A 20,715-nucleotide genomic window follows, 5' to 3' on the forward strand; every position below is an offset into this window, starting at 1 on the left:
ATCATCTTGACATTTGTTGTCGGATGAACCAACTGCAGTCCCGACTTCAGTTTCTTTATCCGAGTCCTCACCGGATAAGCTTTCATCGGTTCCGTACATCATGAGATTTTCTAACGTCGACATTTCTTAAAAGGTTCTAATGGACATACACTTCCCAACAGCGCAGGATTGACAGTTTTCCACGGCAACGAATAACAACACGTCAACACGCACTATAGTTTCAACATGGCAATGTGACTGACTTGCGGTTACTTTTCTCTCCGGTGTAGAATGTAACGGCAAGTCAGTCACACTCAAGGTTTTTATCATAAAATCAATTAAATTAATGGTTTTTGAAACGTAATTAGTGCAGGCTAGTATGCAAACTATATTTTAGCATGAATATTGTCAAAATAATTCAACTTAAATAAGTGATAACTGAGCGTGAATGAAATATCTTTCGAAGCTGTTTTCTCGTTTTAACATTTTTACAGATGGGACTGACTTGCGGTTACCGGCAGTATAGATACATATTAAAGGAGAACACTGAATTAGCAGATACTACTGAATTTGGTATCATTACATACCTGCATAATATATTAAAAATTAAATATCTCGAGATTGGCTCATATTACCTCGGGATGATGAGTGTTTCTTACGTAAAATTTTCCAAAAAACACGATTAAATTATCAAATTTGACATAAAATTGGTTACACTTACCGAAAAATGCAAATTTATTTTTAAAATAAAAAATTAAATATATGGCAACACTTCCGGTGAAAAGTGGTATTTTCTCTGGGTTGCTTGCTTTATTTTTTTCATGAATCACCTATCAGTAGTTTTCGGACGTATTATGTCTATAAATTATAGACAATAGAAAAAAGTTGTTTTGACATAAAAATGCGTCATCTTGCAACAAAAAGGGAGTCTCACAGAGCGGGGGGTATTCCAATCGACACCAAAATTGGGATTTTTCCAAAGTGACACTACCTGGATGAATAATTTCCCCAACTTTGAGCAAAATCAGCAAAGTTTGTGCTTATTCGTGTTCACTTCGTATGGAATGACCCATAAGTGACTTGAACTGACAAGTCCTTATTCTTGGTCTTCTCGGATAATGTATAACTACTACTATAACTACTATACATGACTCTCTAGGCGAATGATGGCGTTACCAGGTAGGACGAAAAGCCTATCACAAATGAAATACAAATTTCCACAAAACTCGAGAACTAATCAAGCAAATGGAACCAAATTTGGAGAGTGTGGATTTTAGAGTTCGAGAAATGTTTCTATGACGGTTTGACACGTCATTAGATTTCATTTTAAATTCTTAGATGGCGACTTGTGCTATCTGGAAAACAGCCCGAAATGAGCGAACACTATCAAATATGGGTATTTGCGTAATCGGGATGATAGGTATCCAAATATATCTGCTTTAATATCAATAACCTGCTTCAAATGATAAACACATAAATCGGAAAATTTACAAATCATATTTTCTGTCCTTGGAGCAAATTAACATTAACGTGCGAATATGCGCTAATCATTAGTAACTATATTAGAATATCTTACAATGATCAAACAATACAATACAAGCTACATTTCTCGTCTAAGTGTATTAAAACACAATCGCTGCGTCACTCCACCCGAAGTCAAAGTGCAAAGCGATCTCCCAGCTAACAGCATCGGCTTCTGGCGTGTACGAGTAGGTATCGCACTTTATGAGCAGTAATTTTTCCTGTTTGCCACCAGATTTATAGTCAGTGATATCGAATTATTCATAATTTTTATGTTCCGCTACGGAGTTTGGCGCTCCTCGTCGGCGACGCAAAGATTTTCCGCTATTGACGCGATGAAAAGCTTTTTGGTAAATGGATCCAAGGGAGGATAACGATAAAATATTAATACTTAATTGTTTATTCGTGTGTGCACTTTCTAGAATGAAAGCATCAATTTGTTTCGCTTTCCAGCGGCGGCTGTAAGCTTCTGCTTATGTTTCCCCTCATCCTAATATCTTTGCTACTTGTGAAGACGGACAACGAGCAGACATTGACTAATGCAGTGTATTTTCGTGTTTTACTTTCGCGATAAATAGGTTTCCCTGGGGACTGTCAGCATTTTAGCCGGGCGAGGACGTTTCGTAATGGCTAGCAGAGATACCGGCATATTTATAAGCGCAATAATTGCGCTGCTATTTACTTTTATTTGTGGTAAGTATTTGTGCATATATAATAGAAAATGATTATTAAGCAATTTATTTTTGGAGTGTTTATCAGGCAGGGTGAGAGTAGTGAGTAATACATAATCAATAATTATCATTATTATCACATCACTACTACATTATTATGATTGGCTGTAAATTAACTCCACCACTACACTTTTTTTGAATTCTCGTAACTAAAATAAGGTCAGAAATAGGTTCTAGGTACATCTGCAGAAAAATTATATGATGTTCTACTGGAGATTATATTACTACACGAAAAAGTTCAAGCCTTAATCAACCAATGCAATGAGCACTCTCAATTCGCACAACATTTGATGTCATTTTGCACAATGGTTGTGCGAAATGCATAACGCAACAGTTGTACAATGAATACATTGACCAAGATTGAAATCGGAATGTAGGTATATCATATACTCAAAAATCGTGGTGTTTCGATTCACTCCGGTTTCGGGCGAACGACCAGTTTTGGGGCGCAGTTTTACTTTCGCTGTTTATTTTGGTATACTGTTTATGTACCGGATCGAAGGCTCCCTTATCAACGTCAGCAATCGAAACAGCCAATAGCGAGCCTTGCTGCAACAAGAGTTACTGGTGCTGGTGCCAGTAACGTGGAAACGAATGCATCGTCGTTAAATGCAAAATGGTTTGAACTAACCCAATGTCTTTTAATTGCTATTAATTCGATGTATTTAGAATGACCGGATTCAAGATAGACCAGCGGTTCTCAACCTGGGGTACGCGTACCCTTAGGGTACTCGAGAGCCTTCCGGGGGTACGCGAAGGAAAAATCAGTGATAGCAGACAAAGCATTTTTTAAATTTTTAAATACTTTATTTGCTGTTCAATCTTGCTTTTGAAACATGACTGTAGCAATCAAACAAACCATAGTACAATTTGAAATTTGTCCTAGACTACCACAATATGATCTACCACTACTCTCTCCCATTTTGCGATAACGTTCCAAACCAGAAGGTACAATCGATATGAAAAATATCGCCAAGGGGTAATCGGGCAAAAAAGGTTGAAAACCGCTGACCTAGGCGTTGATTGATAGTTGGAAAAGCTTTTTACTTTTATGGCGATAGGTCGTTAACGATCTACTGCTGAACCCAGAATACGTCTTCTCATCGCTGGATCTTGGGTTAGTCTTCTCCAATCGCTCCTAATCCCACACTCAACGAGTACTAGGTCTATCACGGACAGTGTTGTTAGTCTCGCTCGTGAACAGCATGACGGCATGGGGCTGTCGGTGCATGATGCAAAACCGGGTAGATGAAGAAGCATTTTCGTTTTCGAAAGGGCCAAAGGGTTCCAAAGGGCCGAATGGCATATATCACTCGACTCAGCTCGACGAGCTGAGCATTTTCTGTATGTGTGTGTGTATGTGTGTGTGTATGTGTGTGTGTGTGTGTGTGTATGTGCAGATTTTTATTCTCACCCACTTTTTTCAGAGATGGCTGGACCGATTTTCATGAAATTAATTGCAAATGAAAGGTCTTGTTGTCCCATAAAACCCCATTGAATTTCATTGTAATCGGATTTTTAGTTTAGAGGTTATGTTCAAAAATGTGAAAATCATGAAACATCAATATCTCAAAAAACTACACAACCGATTTGAACAAAATTGGTCTCAAAAGAACGGGCTACCTAGAAAACCCTTAAGTTTTGAATTTCATAAAGATTGAACTTGTGGTTCAAAAGTTATGAAAAGAAACGTGTTCTGGAGACTGTTTAATCTCACTCATGTTTCTCAGAGATGGCTGTACCGATTTTCATAAAATTAGTGTTAAATGGAAGGTCTAATTGTCCCATAAGACCCTATTGATTTGTTTTGCAATCGGACTATTACTTTGCCTGTTATGTTTAAAAATGTGAAATCCAGCTATGCAAAGGAACATATTCCGAAGACTACTTGGACTCACTCACTTTTCTCAGAGATGGCCGAGCCGATTTTCACAAAATTAGTGTCAAATGAATGGTATAGCTGCCTTATAGACCCTATTGAATTATACTGTAATCGAACTGTAACTTCGTTTGTAATGTGCCGACTTGTGAAAATCACGAAACTTCATTATCTCAGAAACTACACTACCGATTTGATCAATTATTATTATCAGATGAGCGAGCTAGTTAAGGGTTAACTGATAAATTATGATTGAACACGTGGTTTCAAAGTTTGGCTGCCCTACACGTTCCCATTTCATTTGATTATAATCGAACTTAAGCAACCGTTATGTATTAAATTGTTAATTAAACAACGAAAGTCTATTATCTCAAAGATTACATGACTTATTTGAACATAACTAGTGTCATACGAACGAGTCATCTCTCAAACTGACAAATAACAAACTTCATAACAGTTTGATATGTGGCTCAAAAGTTATGGAAAGAAGAGAAATTCAAAGACTATTTAAAACTATACCTGCTTTGGTCGATAAATGTGGCCTAAACATAATTTAAATGTGGTGTCGTACTATTTGAACGTTCCAAGTTCATTGATTCCTTGCGGTTTGTTTGAAGTCTGCAAATGCACGACGAATCGGCCATAGGATATGATCAAAGTCAAATAACAAATCGTTTGAAATGATTGGTTTTATCGAAATGACATCCTCGTCTTTTGGCTTCTGTACATCGCCTTAATTCTGAATATATTCATATTGGGTGGTATTCTGTCATTATCAGCAGACTTTCTGGCATCAATCTGACACCGGAAATACCCATATTGGGAGGTATTTTTGATTGTTTTCCAGAAATTAAAAGTGGTCGTCTTCAAATTCAAAATAGTGTCCAGGGTCAATGTTTGGTTTCCATGCATCATCACGTTTACGGGAATATCCATATTGAGTATAATTCGGTCATTTCCGACTGTTGCCTATAAGTTGCCATTTAGCAATTCAAAATGGTGCCTGAGGTCAATTGTTAGCTCCTTGCATCATTCTGGTTCCAGAGATACTCATATTGGATAGTATTTGTCTATTTAAGGCTGGTTTTCACAAACCGGTAGTCGCCATCTTGGATTTCAAAATGGTATTTAGGATACTGGTTAAAGAAAAACTCATATTGGGTGATATTTGGTCACTTTGGACTGTTTTTCAGAGACCGAAAGTCGTCATTTCGGACTTTAAAATTGCCTGTGAAATCAATTTCTGTCATCTGGGCGTAATTCTGGTTCCGAAAACATTCATATTGAATGGTAATTGGTCATTTCCGGCTGTTTGCCAGACACCGGAAGTCACCATCTTAAAATTCAAGATTGTGTCTGTGATCAATTTTTAGCTTCTGTGCATCTTTCTGCTTCCAGAAATACTAATATTTAATGGGAATCGTCCATTTCAGGCTGTTTTTCAGAAACCGGAAGTTGCTATCTTACAATTCAAAATGTTGTCGGAAGTCGATTTGTGGCTCCAGTGCATCATTACGGTTCCGGAAATACCCATATTGGGTGGTATTTGGTCATTTGCCGCTGTTTTTTCCGACACTGGAAGTCGTCATTTTGGATTTCATAATGGCATTTGGAGACAATTTCTGGATTTTGAACGGCATACTGGTTAAAGAAAAACTCATATTAGGTGGTATTTGGTCATTTTCTGCTGTTTTCAGAAACCGGAAGTCGCCATCTTAGAATTTAAAATGCTATCTGTGGTCGATTTTAGCTCCTATGTATTATTCTAGATCCGGATATTATTATATTGGGTGGAAATCGGCCATTTGCGGCTGTTTCCCAGAAACCGGAAGTTGCCATCTTACAATCCAAAATGTTGTCTGAGGTCGATTATGGAACATATTTGTTACCACTAAAAACATTCACATGCCATACTTGGTTCCCTTTAGTTGATTAGTTCGCGATATGTGCAAAAATTTGTGAAGAAACATGTACTTCCAGAAGAGGGAGGGGCGTCAAACCATTATGGATATATTTGTTACCTCTAAAAACATTCACATACCAAATTTGGTTGTATTTTCTTGTTGGTTCTTGAGCTGTGCGAAATTTGTGTTTCATTTTCATGGTATCCCTCCCTTATAGAAGAGGGAGTCGGGTTTCAAACCATTATGTACATATTTGTTAGCACTTTAAACATTTACCAGCCAAATTTTGTTCCATTTGGTTGATTAGTTCTCGAGATGTGCACAACTTTGTGTTTCATCCAACTATTATGGACATATTAGTTACCCCTTAAAACATCCACATGCCAAATTCGGTTTCATTTGCTTGGTTTGTTCTTGAGTTGTGCAGAAATTTATGTTTCATTTGTATGGGACCCCTTCCTTCCAGAAGAGGGAGGGGTCTCAAACTATCATAGGAACCTTTATCGGCACCAAATACAAATTTTCACGTCGATCGGTTCGGTAGTTTTCGGGCCTATATGGATCAGACAGACAGAAAGACTTGACTGCATTTTTATATTTAAAGATTACAACATCAATATTTTAGAACCTGAAGAGTGAATATACATTTATTGGATTGAAGCGTTCATGTAAATCTATTTTTACAAATAAAAAATTGAATGAGAAAGGCTGGGTCTGACCGCTAGGTGGATTAATTTAGGGTTTTTAATCACACTTCCTAGTCGAGCGATTTTAGTCGAGTACTCCTTCTCGCCAGCAGGAACTCGCATACTCTTTTACAGTCGCTGAGTAGCAATACAAAAGAGTTTTTGCATGTCGAAGAGTGCTTGCTGCTACTCAGGCGAATGCATGAAAAATAAAGAATATCTCGAAAGCGTGTGTGCAAAAGTCATGAGAAGCGTAGTATATGTCTCGTTCTCAAGCAGAAAGAAGGAGAATGGTTTTGCTTCTTGCTCGCTTTGCAACGCTGATCACGAAGTCGCCGACCTCTGTCGGGTTTTCCACCGCGTGATTCTAAGCAGGAAGACTCCAAGTTCTCCTAATACTCATGGCCGTAGAGTACACCGGGGAGATCAGCGTCCTGTAAAGCGCTAATTTCATGCAAACATGCATGTTGCAGGATCTGAGCTGACTACGTAAACGAAAAAAAAATCCTATCTACGCCTGTTATCTGTCTCTTCACTTCCCAGCAGTGATGCCACATATACAGATTTATCGGCATTTATACAGATTTCTTGTGTATTTTTCATCCAGATATCTGCATATACAGATTGCAGATTTTCTGGAAATAAAACAGATTTATACAGAGTTTTTTGGTTTTCACGGGGTCGTAAATTGAGCTTCTTGATATAGTTGGAAATCAAAAATTAATTCAAATGCGGTTCAGCGTGTAAGAGGTTTTACTATATTCATATGCTACGCATAAACGTGTGCATGAATGAGTCACGGGATGAATGTTAAACAAGCTATAATGTTTTTTTTCAAGAAGGATATGTCTAGTACATATGCAGATTTTTATACAGATTTTTTCGAATTTCACCAAGTTGACAAGATTTTTGCAGATCCGAAATACAGACGAAAATGTGGCATCACTGCTTTCCAGCCAACATCGTTGTCACACGTCACGAGAGTACCAATATATACAAATTCGTCGACTACTTCATAGATACTCCGATTTTTTTTTTTAATTTAGTAGCTTAAGTATTTGTAATAAATGTTTGTAAATAATGAGTATGTGTGCCCAATTCCAAATGGTGACTTCTCAGCACTGTTAGAAAAATTGTAATCTTAATAGTTAAGATTTGTTTGCTTTCGCAGTTAGGGATTTGAACCTACTTGTCAAAAAAGGGGAAGTGAACTTACAACTAACTTAATTGCTAACTTATTGGCTATAAAGAGAGCTTATCATAGAAATTGAGGATTGCAACGATTTTTGTCGAAAATTGTTTATAATTTCATTTGACATAGCTTCTAATGTTTAAACACCAATAAGTCTCTGTAATTCGAGTGTACCGAACCAAGGAGGACGTTTCAAAATCATTTTCAGAATTTTATTCTTAATCCTTTGAAGCGTTTTCTTCCTTGTTAAATAACAACTTGACCAGATCGGTACAGCATAAAGCATTGCTGGTCTAAAAATTTGTTTGTAAATCAAAAGTTTGTTCTTTAAACAAATTTTGGAATTCCTGTTAATGAAAGGATATAAACATCTCGTATACAGTGCTTTTTCGATTTTATCACGGTCAAAAAAAAATTTACTGTGAATTTGGCGAAACCGTGAATTTGGTGAAATCATAAAAACTGAATTTTATGGGTTGGACTCAATTGAAACTTATGATATTTTGAGTGGAATGATGCACTTTCATAGTTGAATGGAATATAAGTTCAAAATACAAATGAATAAACAAGAAAAGGTTAGTTCATGATATTTTTCTCCATTGCATTTTCGCGGGCTTTCTCACGGCTATTATACATGCAATATCAATATGATTTGTACTGCCCATTCTTTAGCATTGCTAGCAAAGCCTGTTGCTTGTTAATGTGAAATTGTGGAACCGCTAGATTTTATAATTTTTAAATCCACGCTCCATGAGGACCAAACTGTAGGGCTATTTGAGTTGTTAACAGATTATTCTTTCTCAACTGCTCGTATGATACGTAATTTTTGCTTCAAAGTTAATGAAATACGTATTTTACGATTAATTTTTCTCAATTTTATGACACAAATTATTTGTAACAGATATTACACTTGGTTGCCTCAAAAAATTGATCAAATAAATTGAGTTAATAAAACAATACACATGCAAGGACACAACGCACAAGTGAGGTACATTATTCTTGATTTAAAGTATTTTTTCAAAACGCGTGATAAAAACGAAAAAAAAACGTGAGAAAATCGAGCGTGAATTTGGCGAGTAGTGATAAAAACGACTGTTGATAAAAGCGAAAAAGCACTGTATTTGATGCACTTTGCTTGTATACTCTCAATGTGCTATTTGAAAATAAGTTTTTTATCGTAAATTAGTCCCAAGTACTTAACCTTGTCAGACCAACTTAAAATAACCCCATTCATCTTGACAACCTGATTATTGTTTGGCTTAAGGAAAGAAGCCCTAGTCTTATGGGGGAAAATTATCGTTTGAGTTTTAGAAGCATTGGGAGTGATTTTCCACTTCCAGAAAAGAAAGTTCACCTGCCGTAATAGATCGCAGGCAGTTGGCATTGGAAAAAAATATTTTCAGTAGCAATATTAGCTGGGGTAATAAATTATTTTTATTTTCTACCATGTTTTGTTTACCCCCCATATTACCGGTCATTTTCGAACTACCTACATTAGGCTAAATAATATTCGAACTACATTAAACCTGTGCGTACGTTGAACGGGTATGCAAAGGAGTAGTAAAATTGAGCGGTACCACTGGTACGCTTTGAGAATTTTGTTTTGAATTTTGTTTTGATTGGGTAATTGACTTTTGTTTACCCTGCCTTGCCTTAACAATTGCTAAACGGACTGGGCATTGATAAAAAGTTGACATATGGTTGCCGGTACAACTCGCACAGTCAAAATTTTTACTCTCTTTCACAGGACATGTGTCCTTTTTGTGAGAAGAGTCTCCATGAGTGAGGCATTTTTGATCCATGTTACAGAATTATTATTATATAAAACATGTGCTTCTCCAAAAAAATAAATCAATTGTTAACCTCACTGCGCACACTGTTTTCAAGCTGCAAAAACGTGATCGAAATTGTTTTGACCAAAAAAACTTGATTTTAGAGCCGTAGTGCCTTTAGCAATGTTGATCCATTAATTATTCTCCATTTTATATAAGTTGTAATTTTGTTATTAATCCACTAAACAGTGAGAAACGAATTTTACTTTTTCCATTTTTGTATATAAAAATTCACTTTGTTCCGCAAAGATGTAGCACATTTTATAAGAAACAACTTTGTCAAAGACACCATACTTCTATCTGCCTATTTTAATGGACTTTTATGGAGTTTTCTACAAATTGCCACTAAAAATCATTTTTTTCAATATAACTTTTAGTAGTGATTTTCTACAATTTGTCAATGTACTACAATGTTGTTCGTTATAATGAAACAAACAATTTCATCGAAAAAAGTTTATTTTTATCTCTCATATTTATTGCAGACTAAACTATTTCTGTACTAACGTATAAGTAAAACATCATTTGACCCAGATATAGGCATTTGTCTCTCGCTGTAAAATAAACTTTCTTCGAAGAAATTATTTGTTTCGTTATAGCAAACAATATTGTAGAACATTGAAAAATTGTAGAACATCACTATAAAAAGTTGAATTGAAAACAATTGATTTTAGGGGTGATCTACAGAGAACTCCACGAAAGTTTATTTAAATAGGTAGATAGAAGTAGGATGTCTTCAACAAAGTTGTTTGTTATAAAATGTTCTATAACTTTGCCTAACAAAGTGGATTGTTATATTCCAAAATGAGAAAAGTAAAATTCGTTGAACAAGACGATCACGTCCCTTAATTGAATCGGCTGATAGGCGGCATTCGCCTCTACTGCCAATTTGATAGATAACTTTAACGTCAGAAACAAACGTTGAAAGTTCCTTTTTGAATACAATTAATTCTGAATAAATAGTAGCCACAATAGGCGGAGCTTTTTCCTTTATTAACGAAGTATGGTTTTGTTAGCAATAACTTCCATTTCGCCGGCTTCTTGCTCAGGCAGGGTTCAGGGTTTTCGCTGCATACACTCAAATTGTCCGAGAGAGAGTGTTCTCTCTTTCTCCTCGTAGTGATGCGCGGTTTCTTTTTTCGCCCTGTCATTTCAGGTGAAACGAAAAAAGTTAAAAACAAATTCAAAAGTAGGTAGTCTTGATAAAGACTGATGTTAAATAACGTTTAGGTAGTCTTTAAAAGACGCACTGACAAAACACAAACTTTGAAGCTATAGGTAGTCAAGAACCAGTATACAAGCAACCGAAAACACGTCTGATCTGTAGGATAGTTCAAGATGCACTTATCTAGTTATTGCCTGTGAAAAAGAGGAAGAATATGAAGAAATATTACGAGAGCTAAACCAGCACTTCGATGTGATGTCATTGGGCGACAATAAACATTTTCTTGGTATTAAGGTTAATCGATCAGCTGGAGGAATCGGTCTTAAACAACGTACATCCAGAAGCTGTTGAATCGGCAGTTAATACACGTCCGGACATTTCGGCAGCAGTATCGATCCTGGGTGGGAAAACCAGTTGTCCAACTCATGCTGACTGGCTGGAAGCAAAGCGAGTACTACGTTACCTTAAGCGAACTTTGCACGACGAGTTATTTCTGGGCGTGGATAATTTATCACTAAAAATCTATGTTGATGCCGATTGGGCAGGCGATTCGAATGATAGAAAATCGACATTCGGTTTCTTGTTTCGTTTTCATGGTGGATCCATGAGCTGTAGCTCAAAGAAACAAACTTGTGTCACACTTAGCAGTACCGAAGCAGAGTATGTTGCGTTGGCAGAGTGTTGTCAAGAGTTTCGTTGGGTTCGGAAAATTTTGGAAGACTTTGATGTGAAGCTGGTATCACCCGTGGTCGTTTTCGAGGATAACCAAGGAGTAGTCAAGTAAACGAATTCACCTATTGGCCACCATTCAAAACACATCGAGACAAAATTTCACTTTGTCCGAGAGCTGCAGCAGCACAAAGAAATTGATATTCGCTTCTGTCCTACTGATGAGATGATTGCGGATATGATGACGCACCATTACAGTCCGTTAAACTTCAGGGTTTTCGTGAAGCTGCTGGTGTACTTACGTCGAGGGGAGTGTGGGAGTTAAAGACAACCAATAAACACTGCACCTATGGAAACTCACAGTTGTTTAATATCAACTTTTGTAAATAGTAGCTTAAAAACGTCATTTTTTCATAAATCATGTTTGGGCAACCTGAAAACAATTTTTTAGAATGTCGAAATGTTTTACAAAAATGCTATAAATAACATTATTTTTCAGTTTAGGGCTGAGCACTTTGACTTTTTCAACATCGATTGTTGAGACACCCTAATAAATAGTCTCTAATAAAGAATAAGTAGTCAGTCTTTCGTTAACCATTGTAGAAACCACAAGTGTTTCATTTGAACGATCTACGACAAATCAAGGGTTTCAGTGTTCCTAGTATCAGATGTAAAAAAATTAACACACTCGCATATTGCTTGCCATGCCATAGCCTTTTTCCAAAATTTTTCGGTGCAAATAGACGTCCTTTCTTCTCAAGGGTTTTTCCTTCCCGTACCGTGTAGAACTGGTAGTACGCCTTTTGTGCACGATTTTTTCACGGCGTTCTGGCAGAAGTCCTCGCATTTTAAAACTAGACCGGAAAAAACACTTCGTGTGCACGGAGATGACTAAACTAACGTAAACAAACGTACGCAGCCAATTAAAAGTACAGTGATCGTTTGAAAGGCACCATTTTTTCAGTGTGCCCATACTTTCTTCTGTGATTACAGGGGGCATCTCCTAGCTGGTCTCTAGGTACGATGCTGGCCTAACAAGCCGGTCGTCGTATGTTCGAATCCCAGCCCGGAAAAGTCTGGCCAAGCATTAACAAAATCGCAGCACTAGCTCCGCAGTTAACCTGTATATTAATTATTGGCTGCAAAGTCTGTGTCCAATAAACAGAAAGAAGTTCCGACAGATTAATGTTAGTAGCTTTGCTTTGCTTTGCAGGGGGCATCAATATAGTACGGCACGCATATTGAGGGTAGAGAGATTTAAACAAATCGTGACGATATGTGACGTACGAGAGCGGCAGGGAAGGGGGGGGGGGGGTTGAAGTTACGTGACGTTACATGAAAAATGGTTAGAAATGACAGAGAAGATTAGGAAAAATGCGGCTGCGGCTTGTACTGGATCGACGAACAGGCGCATGCCCTTAACATACATAGTGATTGATTCCTACATTGTTTTTGACTATTACAATGATTTATTTCAAATGGTTCTCTGAAAGAACTGAAAGAGTACTACGTTAAGTCATGAATAGAAAAACATAGAAATAGATAACACAGATTATTTTAGTGTTTTTTTATTTCAACTGCGGTCATTTGATTCCAGTTATCTATGACAGAGCGTGGATATAAATAGCACTCTTTAGAACTACTTCTTACTGAAAGTAACCCTTGACGAATAATCCGAAAACTAATTAAAGTGTAAGAATAATTGCTCTCATTCTTACGTCCGTTGAACGAGATTGCCTGCAAGGGTGTGGCTGGAACCATCAGACAAAAGAAGTATCGCATGCTAAACTAGCGTATGGTTAGGACGATAAATTTTCACTTCTTACATTTTTGGCTAGTTCTCCTCCGCCCTCTCACCCAGTAGCATTATCAGTAAACTGCGTCACCATAGCAGTAGTGGCTTCGGAAAGCAATCCGTGGGGAAAAGCACTTAACAGAGTTTCAAACTAGTTCTCTACTGTCAGTTCGGTTGCCTGCTCGCTCGAAATCACTGCTGCGCGCGTTCCGCAGCAAAGTACGTTAGTAAATTGGCCTCCCGGTGGCAATCGGTGCTTACCCCCCCTTTTCGAACCATTGAATGCGAATGCCGGTTAAACAGAAATAAATGGGACTGTCCAGTGCTGTTGAAAATTTGCAATTACGCGCCAACTTAGAGGCAGTCATAAATCAGCATCAGCTAAGTTCGATAGATGGTGGCAAAACGAGTGCTTGACTTTGAACAAAGTTTCCCAAAGAAATTCTTGAAAATCCTAAAAGCTTTTGTTATTCATAGCTTGTAATAATTTTGCTCTGAGCTCTATGATGACAACGTGCATTAATCATAAGTTATACATAGCCGGGAATAAGTATAGAGACAAGGCACGTTTGGGCAATCATTGCTTTCATCTTACAAAAAAATAAAAGTAAAAGGCTTTTGGTTAAGGTTACTCAAATTGTCGTTATAAAACCAGTTAAATGTATGTAGTCTTTCTTACCAGAAAAAAATTTCTACCATCAAAATTTATCAGATTATGCTTACATTCTTCTTACTCATGACGTTGTTCATACTAAAAGTTGTACACAATTTTCCAGCAATAATCCTCAAGTCGCCGGTACAATGATATAAAAACAAATCCCAGACGGCCTGGCTTGGCTTGTGCATTACGTTTAGATCAATAAACAATTTATTGTTTCTGCTCTAAAAAAATGTATTGCGGAAGCTAAACACGGCCATTTCATCCGGTCCGTCCCGCCACTGAGGAGACACGGAACCATCATGACACATCCATAATGAAATAGGACCTCTTCGTGATGTACGTGTTTTGCCTTCACTTTTTTGCGTTTGGTTCACGCAAACACCTCCGTCGTTTTAGCTTAAATCGGCCCAAAATGCTTTTCCTCAACTTTTGTAATGAACTCTGCCTCCAGTCACGGTGTCGAGGGAGAATTTATCATCTTCAGCTTAGGGTTTTTGTTGGCTTTCCCGTTCACAAGTCGTGCCCTGTGGGTAGTAAAAGAAAATAATAATTTTCGTCGGTGCGAGACGGTGTGGCAAAAAGAGCAGATGTAAGCATGCCTTCGTTCTGATCCATGCTGGTAAGATTGTTGTTGTTGCGGCCGGTACGCTGATCTGGTGGGAATCAGAAAATAAAATAAAAAAAAGTCGCCCATGGCCATAAGTCATCCTCCTCCTGTGCAGTTCGTTTATTCGGCCTTGGCGATGAAACCTGCGCAAGGCAGGGGCAACAAATATTTGCTTTTGGTTGGAGGATACACTCCAAGTGGCTCAACTAAAAGATATTTTTGGATTTACTTTAGGTTTACAAAATTAATTGTCAACTCTAAATATTGGTTTCTTTCCTCCCCTTTTCACGCCTCACTTTTTTACTTTTTTCTAACTTGTTGTTGTATTCAATATTTTTTTTTTCAGTTTGCTTTTCCTTTCACAGACACAGACTACGTGGCAAGCGTAACGATTCTACTGACACTATAACAGTTTCTCCCGAGCTGGGATTCGAACATACGAAAACTTGCTTATTTTACCAGCAATCGTACCTCGAAGCCAGTAGTTGCTTTCCTCTAGGCTGGCATGTATTTGATCGAAAGTCTGCATAAATGAAGACAAAGAAAAAGAAAATATATTTTGTTCATATTTTAAGCATTGTAAATTTGTACACGTGAGAAGCAATGCAAAAATCGTAGTAACTCCAGCACTCCATAGATCTACCAAACTACTGAAACTTAACAATCTTAGACCCTGCTTTCGAAGCTTTCTAGCGGAAAATATAAAGGCGGTAATATTAACTTATTATTCTTGAAAAAAAATGCAAAAATTCATAGAAGGTTTTGTTTTTGTCAAGTATATTGTCAGATATGTTTTTGCAAAAACTGTTTCCAATATTTATTTTTTTTTGCAAAAATTATTTCTGAGATGCAAATATTTATTAAATTGAATAATTTGTAGTACATTATTCATTATTCGAAATTTGGTAATTTATATCTATAAAAAATACTGTTTCGTATTCATTACTTATCCATTAGAGTAGAGTGGGTCGTCTTTATGTTGCATAAACATCGATAAGCCCAAGGTCGTTTATGAATAAAGACAAACTCGACATGACTTTTGACTAAAATGAATTTGACGCTGTTGTCGTAAAAAGTCGGCATCCGAAGGGAACGGGGCGATCTGATTCAAATTATGATGGCAAAATAATCAGCAGTTGAAAAATAATGAGAATAACAATCTCGGCTAAAAGATGTCGCACCGGCTGCGGGTGTTTGAACTTTATTCGAAGACATGGGGTCATGAGATGGCAGAGAGTAGTTATGGCAACAGTACCATGGCGGGAGATAAGGTAAAGGTTTGTCTTCCACAACAGCCCAAAATAACGCGGCATCACGGAGTTGGCACGCAAAACGTTTGTTGAACTGTCGATTGGACGGTAGAATGAATGGCGGGGGGACTGTTTCGGTTCAGTTTGCGCTTGTGTCAACATAATTATGTTGATAAAACCTACACTACTGTGAAAGGGAATCGAGAGAAAATTCGCAGCAATTGATTATATATAGCAACAGATTTGCGTTGGAGGGCAATTTATAATTTTGCCAGCTTTTACATTCTATTATTGTGCACGACAATGCTTGACGTAAATGAGATTTATTGATGTTTGTCTAATGGCTGGAATGATAAAGAAGCACTAATGAGAGATGGAGGGACTCTGGAATAATCACAAATGTGGAATATCTGTTTGTGATTTATCTCTAGTTTTTATACATTCTGTCGTTTTCATTAATATGCTGTACTAAAGGTGTTATACATGGTTCATTCAATAATTTCTCAGAAAATGCGTTGGCAATTGAATGCCTTCAAAACTTCTACATAATATGTTTACGGTTACCAGGTAGATTGTCGTCAGCAGCATAGATTATTTTGAACAATGAATTCAGTTTTAATTAACCTGTCGAGCTAATCACACACGTCTTGTAGCCGACTTTTGATCCAAGCACAGTAGAACGAGTAACAACTAAAAATTTGGAATATTTTTCTACTGCTGTCAAAAAAGGTGGATGAACTTGAAGAAAACGAATTTACTTCTCATGAAGATACATTTGTTATGAACTAACAAAAAAAAGTAATCATTTGGGAATGGTCCGTTATCGGCCTTCCGACGAAGCTTTCTGATGATGCCGGAACAAGAGCGTTGCATGGCCTTAAAATCCGCTTTTCGAATACATCTCTTTATTCTACCAATCAAATGTTCGCAAATTGTTGATCTCCAGTTATTTTTGCCCCGAAGAAATTTAAAATTCCAAAGAAATCATCGATTGGACGACACTGAGGTAGATTCGTTGGGTTGCGTATTTGGAGTACAAATGGAGTCGAGTGGTTGTTCAGAAACGTTTGTGTTTTTGACGCACTGTGATGGTTTTTTTCATGGCCCAAACACATACTTTTCATCCGTATGATATTTTGGAAGAAATGGAATCATAATGTTGTTCAAACATTCGTTCTGGTATATGTTTTGATTGATAGCCAAACCATTAGGTTTGAAGGTCCTTTTCTGTCCACTACTCTGGCCGGTCTTCACCTACCTTCCTGGCGGATTATAGTTGATGCTTGCAGGAAACTATACACAAAGAAAACCGGAAAATTTTCGCTTTCAAACGGTTTACCATAAACTTTTTGCCAAAATTGTTGTGCAGTTCATAGCGAACTGTACAATGCGCTTGCGGAAAGCTTCTTGTTTCAACGCCATTTTGAACACAACTGGGCATGCATAAACAAAACAAAAAATACTGGCATAAAAAGGAGAGAGATAGCTTTCATATACATACTCTCATTTCTCTATGAGCGTGTTTGTTGTGAAGCCCCAAAAAAATTCCAAATTTCTAGTTGTCACCCGTTAATAGACCTTTATTTGTAAATCATACAACAGTGTAACTGACTACCGTCAGCCGGGGTGATAGATCTTTAATCGCCATGGGATGAATGACAAACAATGGATTTGTATGGCACAATCTCAACCCCACTGGCACAATCTCACCCCGGCTTACGGTACTCCGTATTCTGAGGAGCTTTTGAGTAATATATGGCTGCCGATTCAGGTTTCCCAAGTAAAGCATAGTTTACAGTTCCAAGCGAAGTGAAAAATTTGACAAGTGAAAACGCGTAAATTTTCGCTTGCGAAATCTGTCGTGAAAACCCGTTTGTGGAACACGCAATTATTTCACCAGCCTGCAGTTTACAGTTTAAGTGAAGCGAAATTCACGAGTTTACACTCCGAGCGAAAAGAAAATTGATTGCAACTGACAGAATATAAATGCATGCAAGTTTTCGCTTGCTGCTGCTTTTTACACTACCATTTGCATGCGTGAAAAAGTAGACCTCAGTAAAAAAGATGAGATCCACAACCATCGATTTCGCTGGATCGAATTTGTTTACAGTTCCGAAGTGCGAAGTGAAATTTTTGCAGGTTGCATTTTTCACGAGCGTGAAAAAATGAACATTTTGTAAGAGATTTTCATTTCGCTTGGAACTCTAAATAGGGTTTAACACACAAAACATGTTATAAAATAGGTCACAATGAAAGTAGTCATATGAGTGTACTACAGCACATTTCGAAAAAAGCTTGTTTTTTTCTGGTTTTGGAGATGTTTTTAATAACATGAGTTCAACAATAACAATATCTTATAATTGGAACGATTTCTATATTTATCCGAAGCGGGTCAAAATTCGACATCAGATGAAAATCATCGTATATCTAATAACGTTTTCTAGTTTTGTTAGATTTTATGTCCAGATAACGTTGAAACTATGCGAGAACAGTTTGAATATTCAAGCGAAAAAACATCTCATTTTGAAATTGAATATTATTTTTTATCATCAATTTATAATCAATTCAAACTGTCACTGATAAAAAAGATTGTCGATATAGTTGCCCTGCGCATAACAACACATTTGCGCATGCGCTGGTTAGCAGTTGTCATAGCAACAGATTAGCGCATTGTCGTAGGTTAGTACTCGAGATGTATTTTGCTACTTCATTCTATCAAGTTGGCTTGCTTTCATGCAATCATGTAATAATTCATATAGTATTGGTAGTTGTTCTAGTAGCCTTCAAGTTTTGCGCTTTTTGGTGATAGAGATGTAACGTCAGCTATTCTATAACAACGTGTGTTACTTTGGTTGTTTCACTTGTTAAGAAAGCAGAGGTCTAATATCAGATGTTTATAAAAAGACAAAAAAAAATTAACGGACAGCAACGTGATTCAAACAACGGGAGCTTTTTCATTGAACAACAGTATATGGATGGTAAAGACAATGGCGGTAGATATCAATATCGAAACAGATATTGGAAAAACCATGGATTTATTTAAAATCTTCCGTAATTAAGAAATATGTTGATAACATGACAAAGGACGTTAAACTTTCACGATCAAAGAATTGAACATTGCCACTCAAGTCGTTAAAATAATACGACAGAAGAAAAAATGGCGGATGCATAGATTCAACAACATCTGTCGGAGGAAAAAAAAAAACATCTGTCAGAGTTTGGATTTACTCATGTAAAAAGGAGACAACAAAAAAACAAAAGGAATTCCACGGAGGACATTGGAGCTTTTATCTTTTTTCTGCAATCTTTGTTATTTGCCAGCCACATCAATGTGAGATTTTACAAATACAAACTGTTTTAATTTGTTGCTAATCCCATGGAATGTATGGACTGTTGGCGAATTAGACACAAAAAGAGGAATGCAAAGGCAACATAGTTTTTGCAAACTGAGCGGAAACTCTTGCACGACCAGAGCCTATGCAAACATCCAGTCATGTGTCTTAACCCAAGTACACGTTGTTATAGAAGACCTACTCCGTGACATCTATATCACCGGGAAAGCGCAAAAATTGAAGGCTACTAGGACAAGTACTGGTACTATATGAAGTACTAGCTGACCCGGCAAACTTCATCCCTTTTTTTCTTCATCTAAATAATTTTGAACATTTAAAATTGATTGATTTTTTGCGATTAGTTTTTAGTCTGCAAATGCATGACGAATCGATTATTGGATACGATCAAAGTCAAAAGAAGAATTGTTTGAAATGATCGGAATGACAACGTCCTCGCATTTTGGCTTCTCTACATCACCTCGATTCTGGAAATATCCATATTGAGTAGTGTTCGGTCATTTTCGGCTGTTTCCTAGAAACCGGAAGTCGCTATTTCAGAATTAAAAATGGTATCTGGGGTCGATTTTGGGCTTCTGTGCATCATCATGATTACGGAAATATTCATATTATGTGCTACTTGCTCACTTTAGACCGTTTACCAACAACCAGGGAGTCGTCATCTTGGACTTCAGGATGGAATTTGAAGTCAATTTCTTGCCTCTGGGCGTCATTATGGTTCCGAAAATATTCAAATTGGATGTTTTGCAGAAACCGGAAGTCGCCATCTTATTATTCAAAATGGTGCCTGAGGTCGATATGTGGCTTCAGTGCATCATTACGATTCCGGAAATTCCCATGTTGGGAGGTGTTAGATCACTTATGCTGTTTTATAATAACCGGAAGTAGCCATCTTGGATTACAAAACGGCATTTGGAGAAAATTTTTGGTCTCTGAGTGTCATCCTGGTTCCGGAAACATCCATACTGGGTGGTATTCGGTCATGTTTAGTTGTTTTCCAGAAACCGGATGTTTCCATCCTAAATTCAAATTGGCGTTTGGAGTTGATTTTGGCTCCTGTGCATCAGTCTGTTTTCTAGAAAAACGGGTAGAAATATTTGTTTAAAATGTCTGTGAAACTTGGGCTTCAAATGGTGAGTTGACAACTTAGAAGGAGTGTCAAACTTAGCTCCGCCCCTCACAAGTTGCTATCACACGCCTCCACGAGTCATATGATACAATAGACTACCGTCTGCCGGGGTGAGATTGAGCTACGGGGATGAGATTGAGCCAAAACGGGAAATGTTTGTATGTTAAATTACTTGAGATTTCTAGAACCTACTACCTCAAATTCAACACTTTATGAAACGTGACATATTTATTCACAACTTCAAATAAAATATAGATAATATCAGTGAACTGTTTCACTTAAATAATGTTTCAAAGTACATGGTGAAAAACATGCGCAAATAACGTTATCCAAAAATGTCCAAGGCATACCAACCCGTTCAAGAAATC

At 37.2% G+C, this 20,715-nt stretch overlaps 1 protein-coding gene across 8 annotated transcripts in view; it reads left to right on the plus strand.

Moving 5' to 3' along the window:
• Nucleotides 1-20,715, plus strand: part of LOC129718530 (uncharacterized) — a 442,955-nt gene that overhangs the window by 47,577 nt on the left and 374,663 nt on the right. For all 8 annotated transcript variants that reach the window (XM_055669395.1, XM_055669392.1, XM_055669393.1 and 5 more), the window contains one exon: nucleotides 2,079-2,193. In XM_055669395.1, coding sequence (XP_055525370.1) covers nucleotides 2,127-2,193 — 67 coding nt within the window. In that variant the 5' untranslated portion in view covers nucleotides 2,079-2,126. The remainder of the gene's footprint in view (nucleotides 1-2,078; nucleotides 2,194-20,715) is intronic.

This window comes from Wyeomyia smithii, chromosome 1 (genome assembly GCF_029784165.1).
Source record: "Wyeomyia smithii strain HCP4-BCI-WySm-NY-G18 chromosome 1, ASM2978416v1, whole genome shotgun sequence".
Classification (NCBI taxonomy): Eukaryota; Metazoa; Arthropoda; class Insecta; order Diptera; family Culicidae; genus Wyeomyia; species Wyeomyia smithii.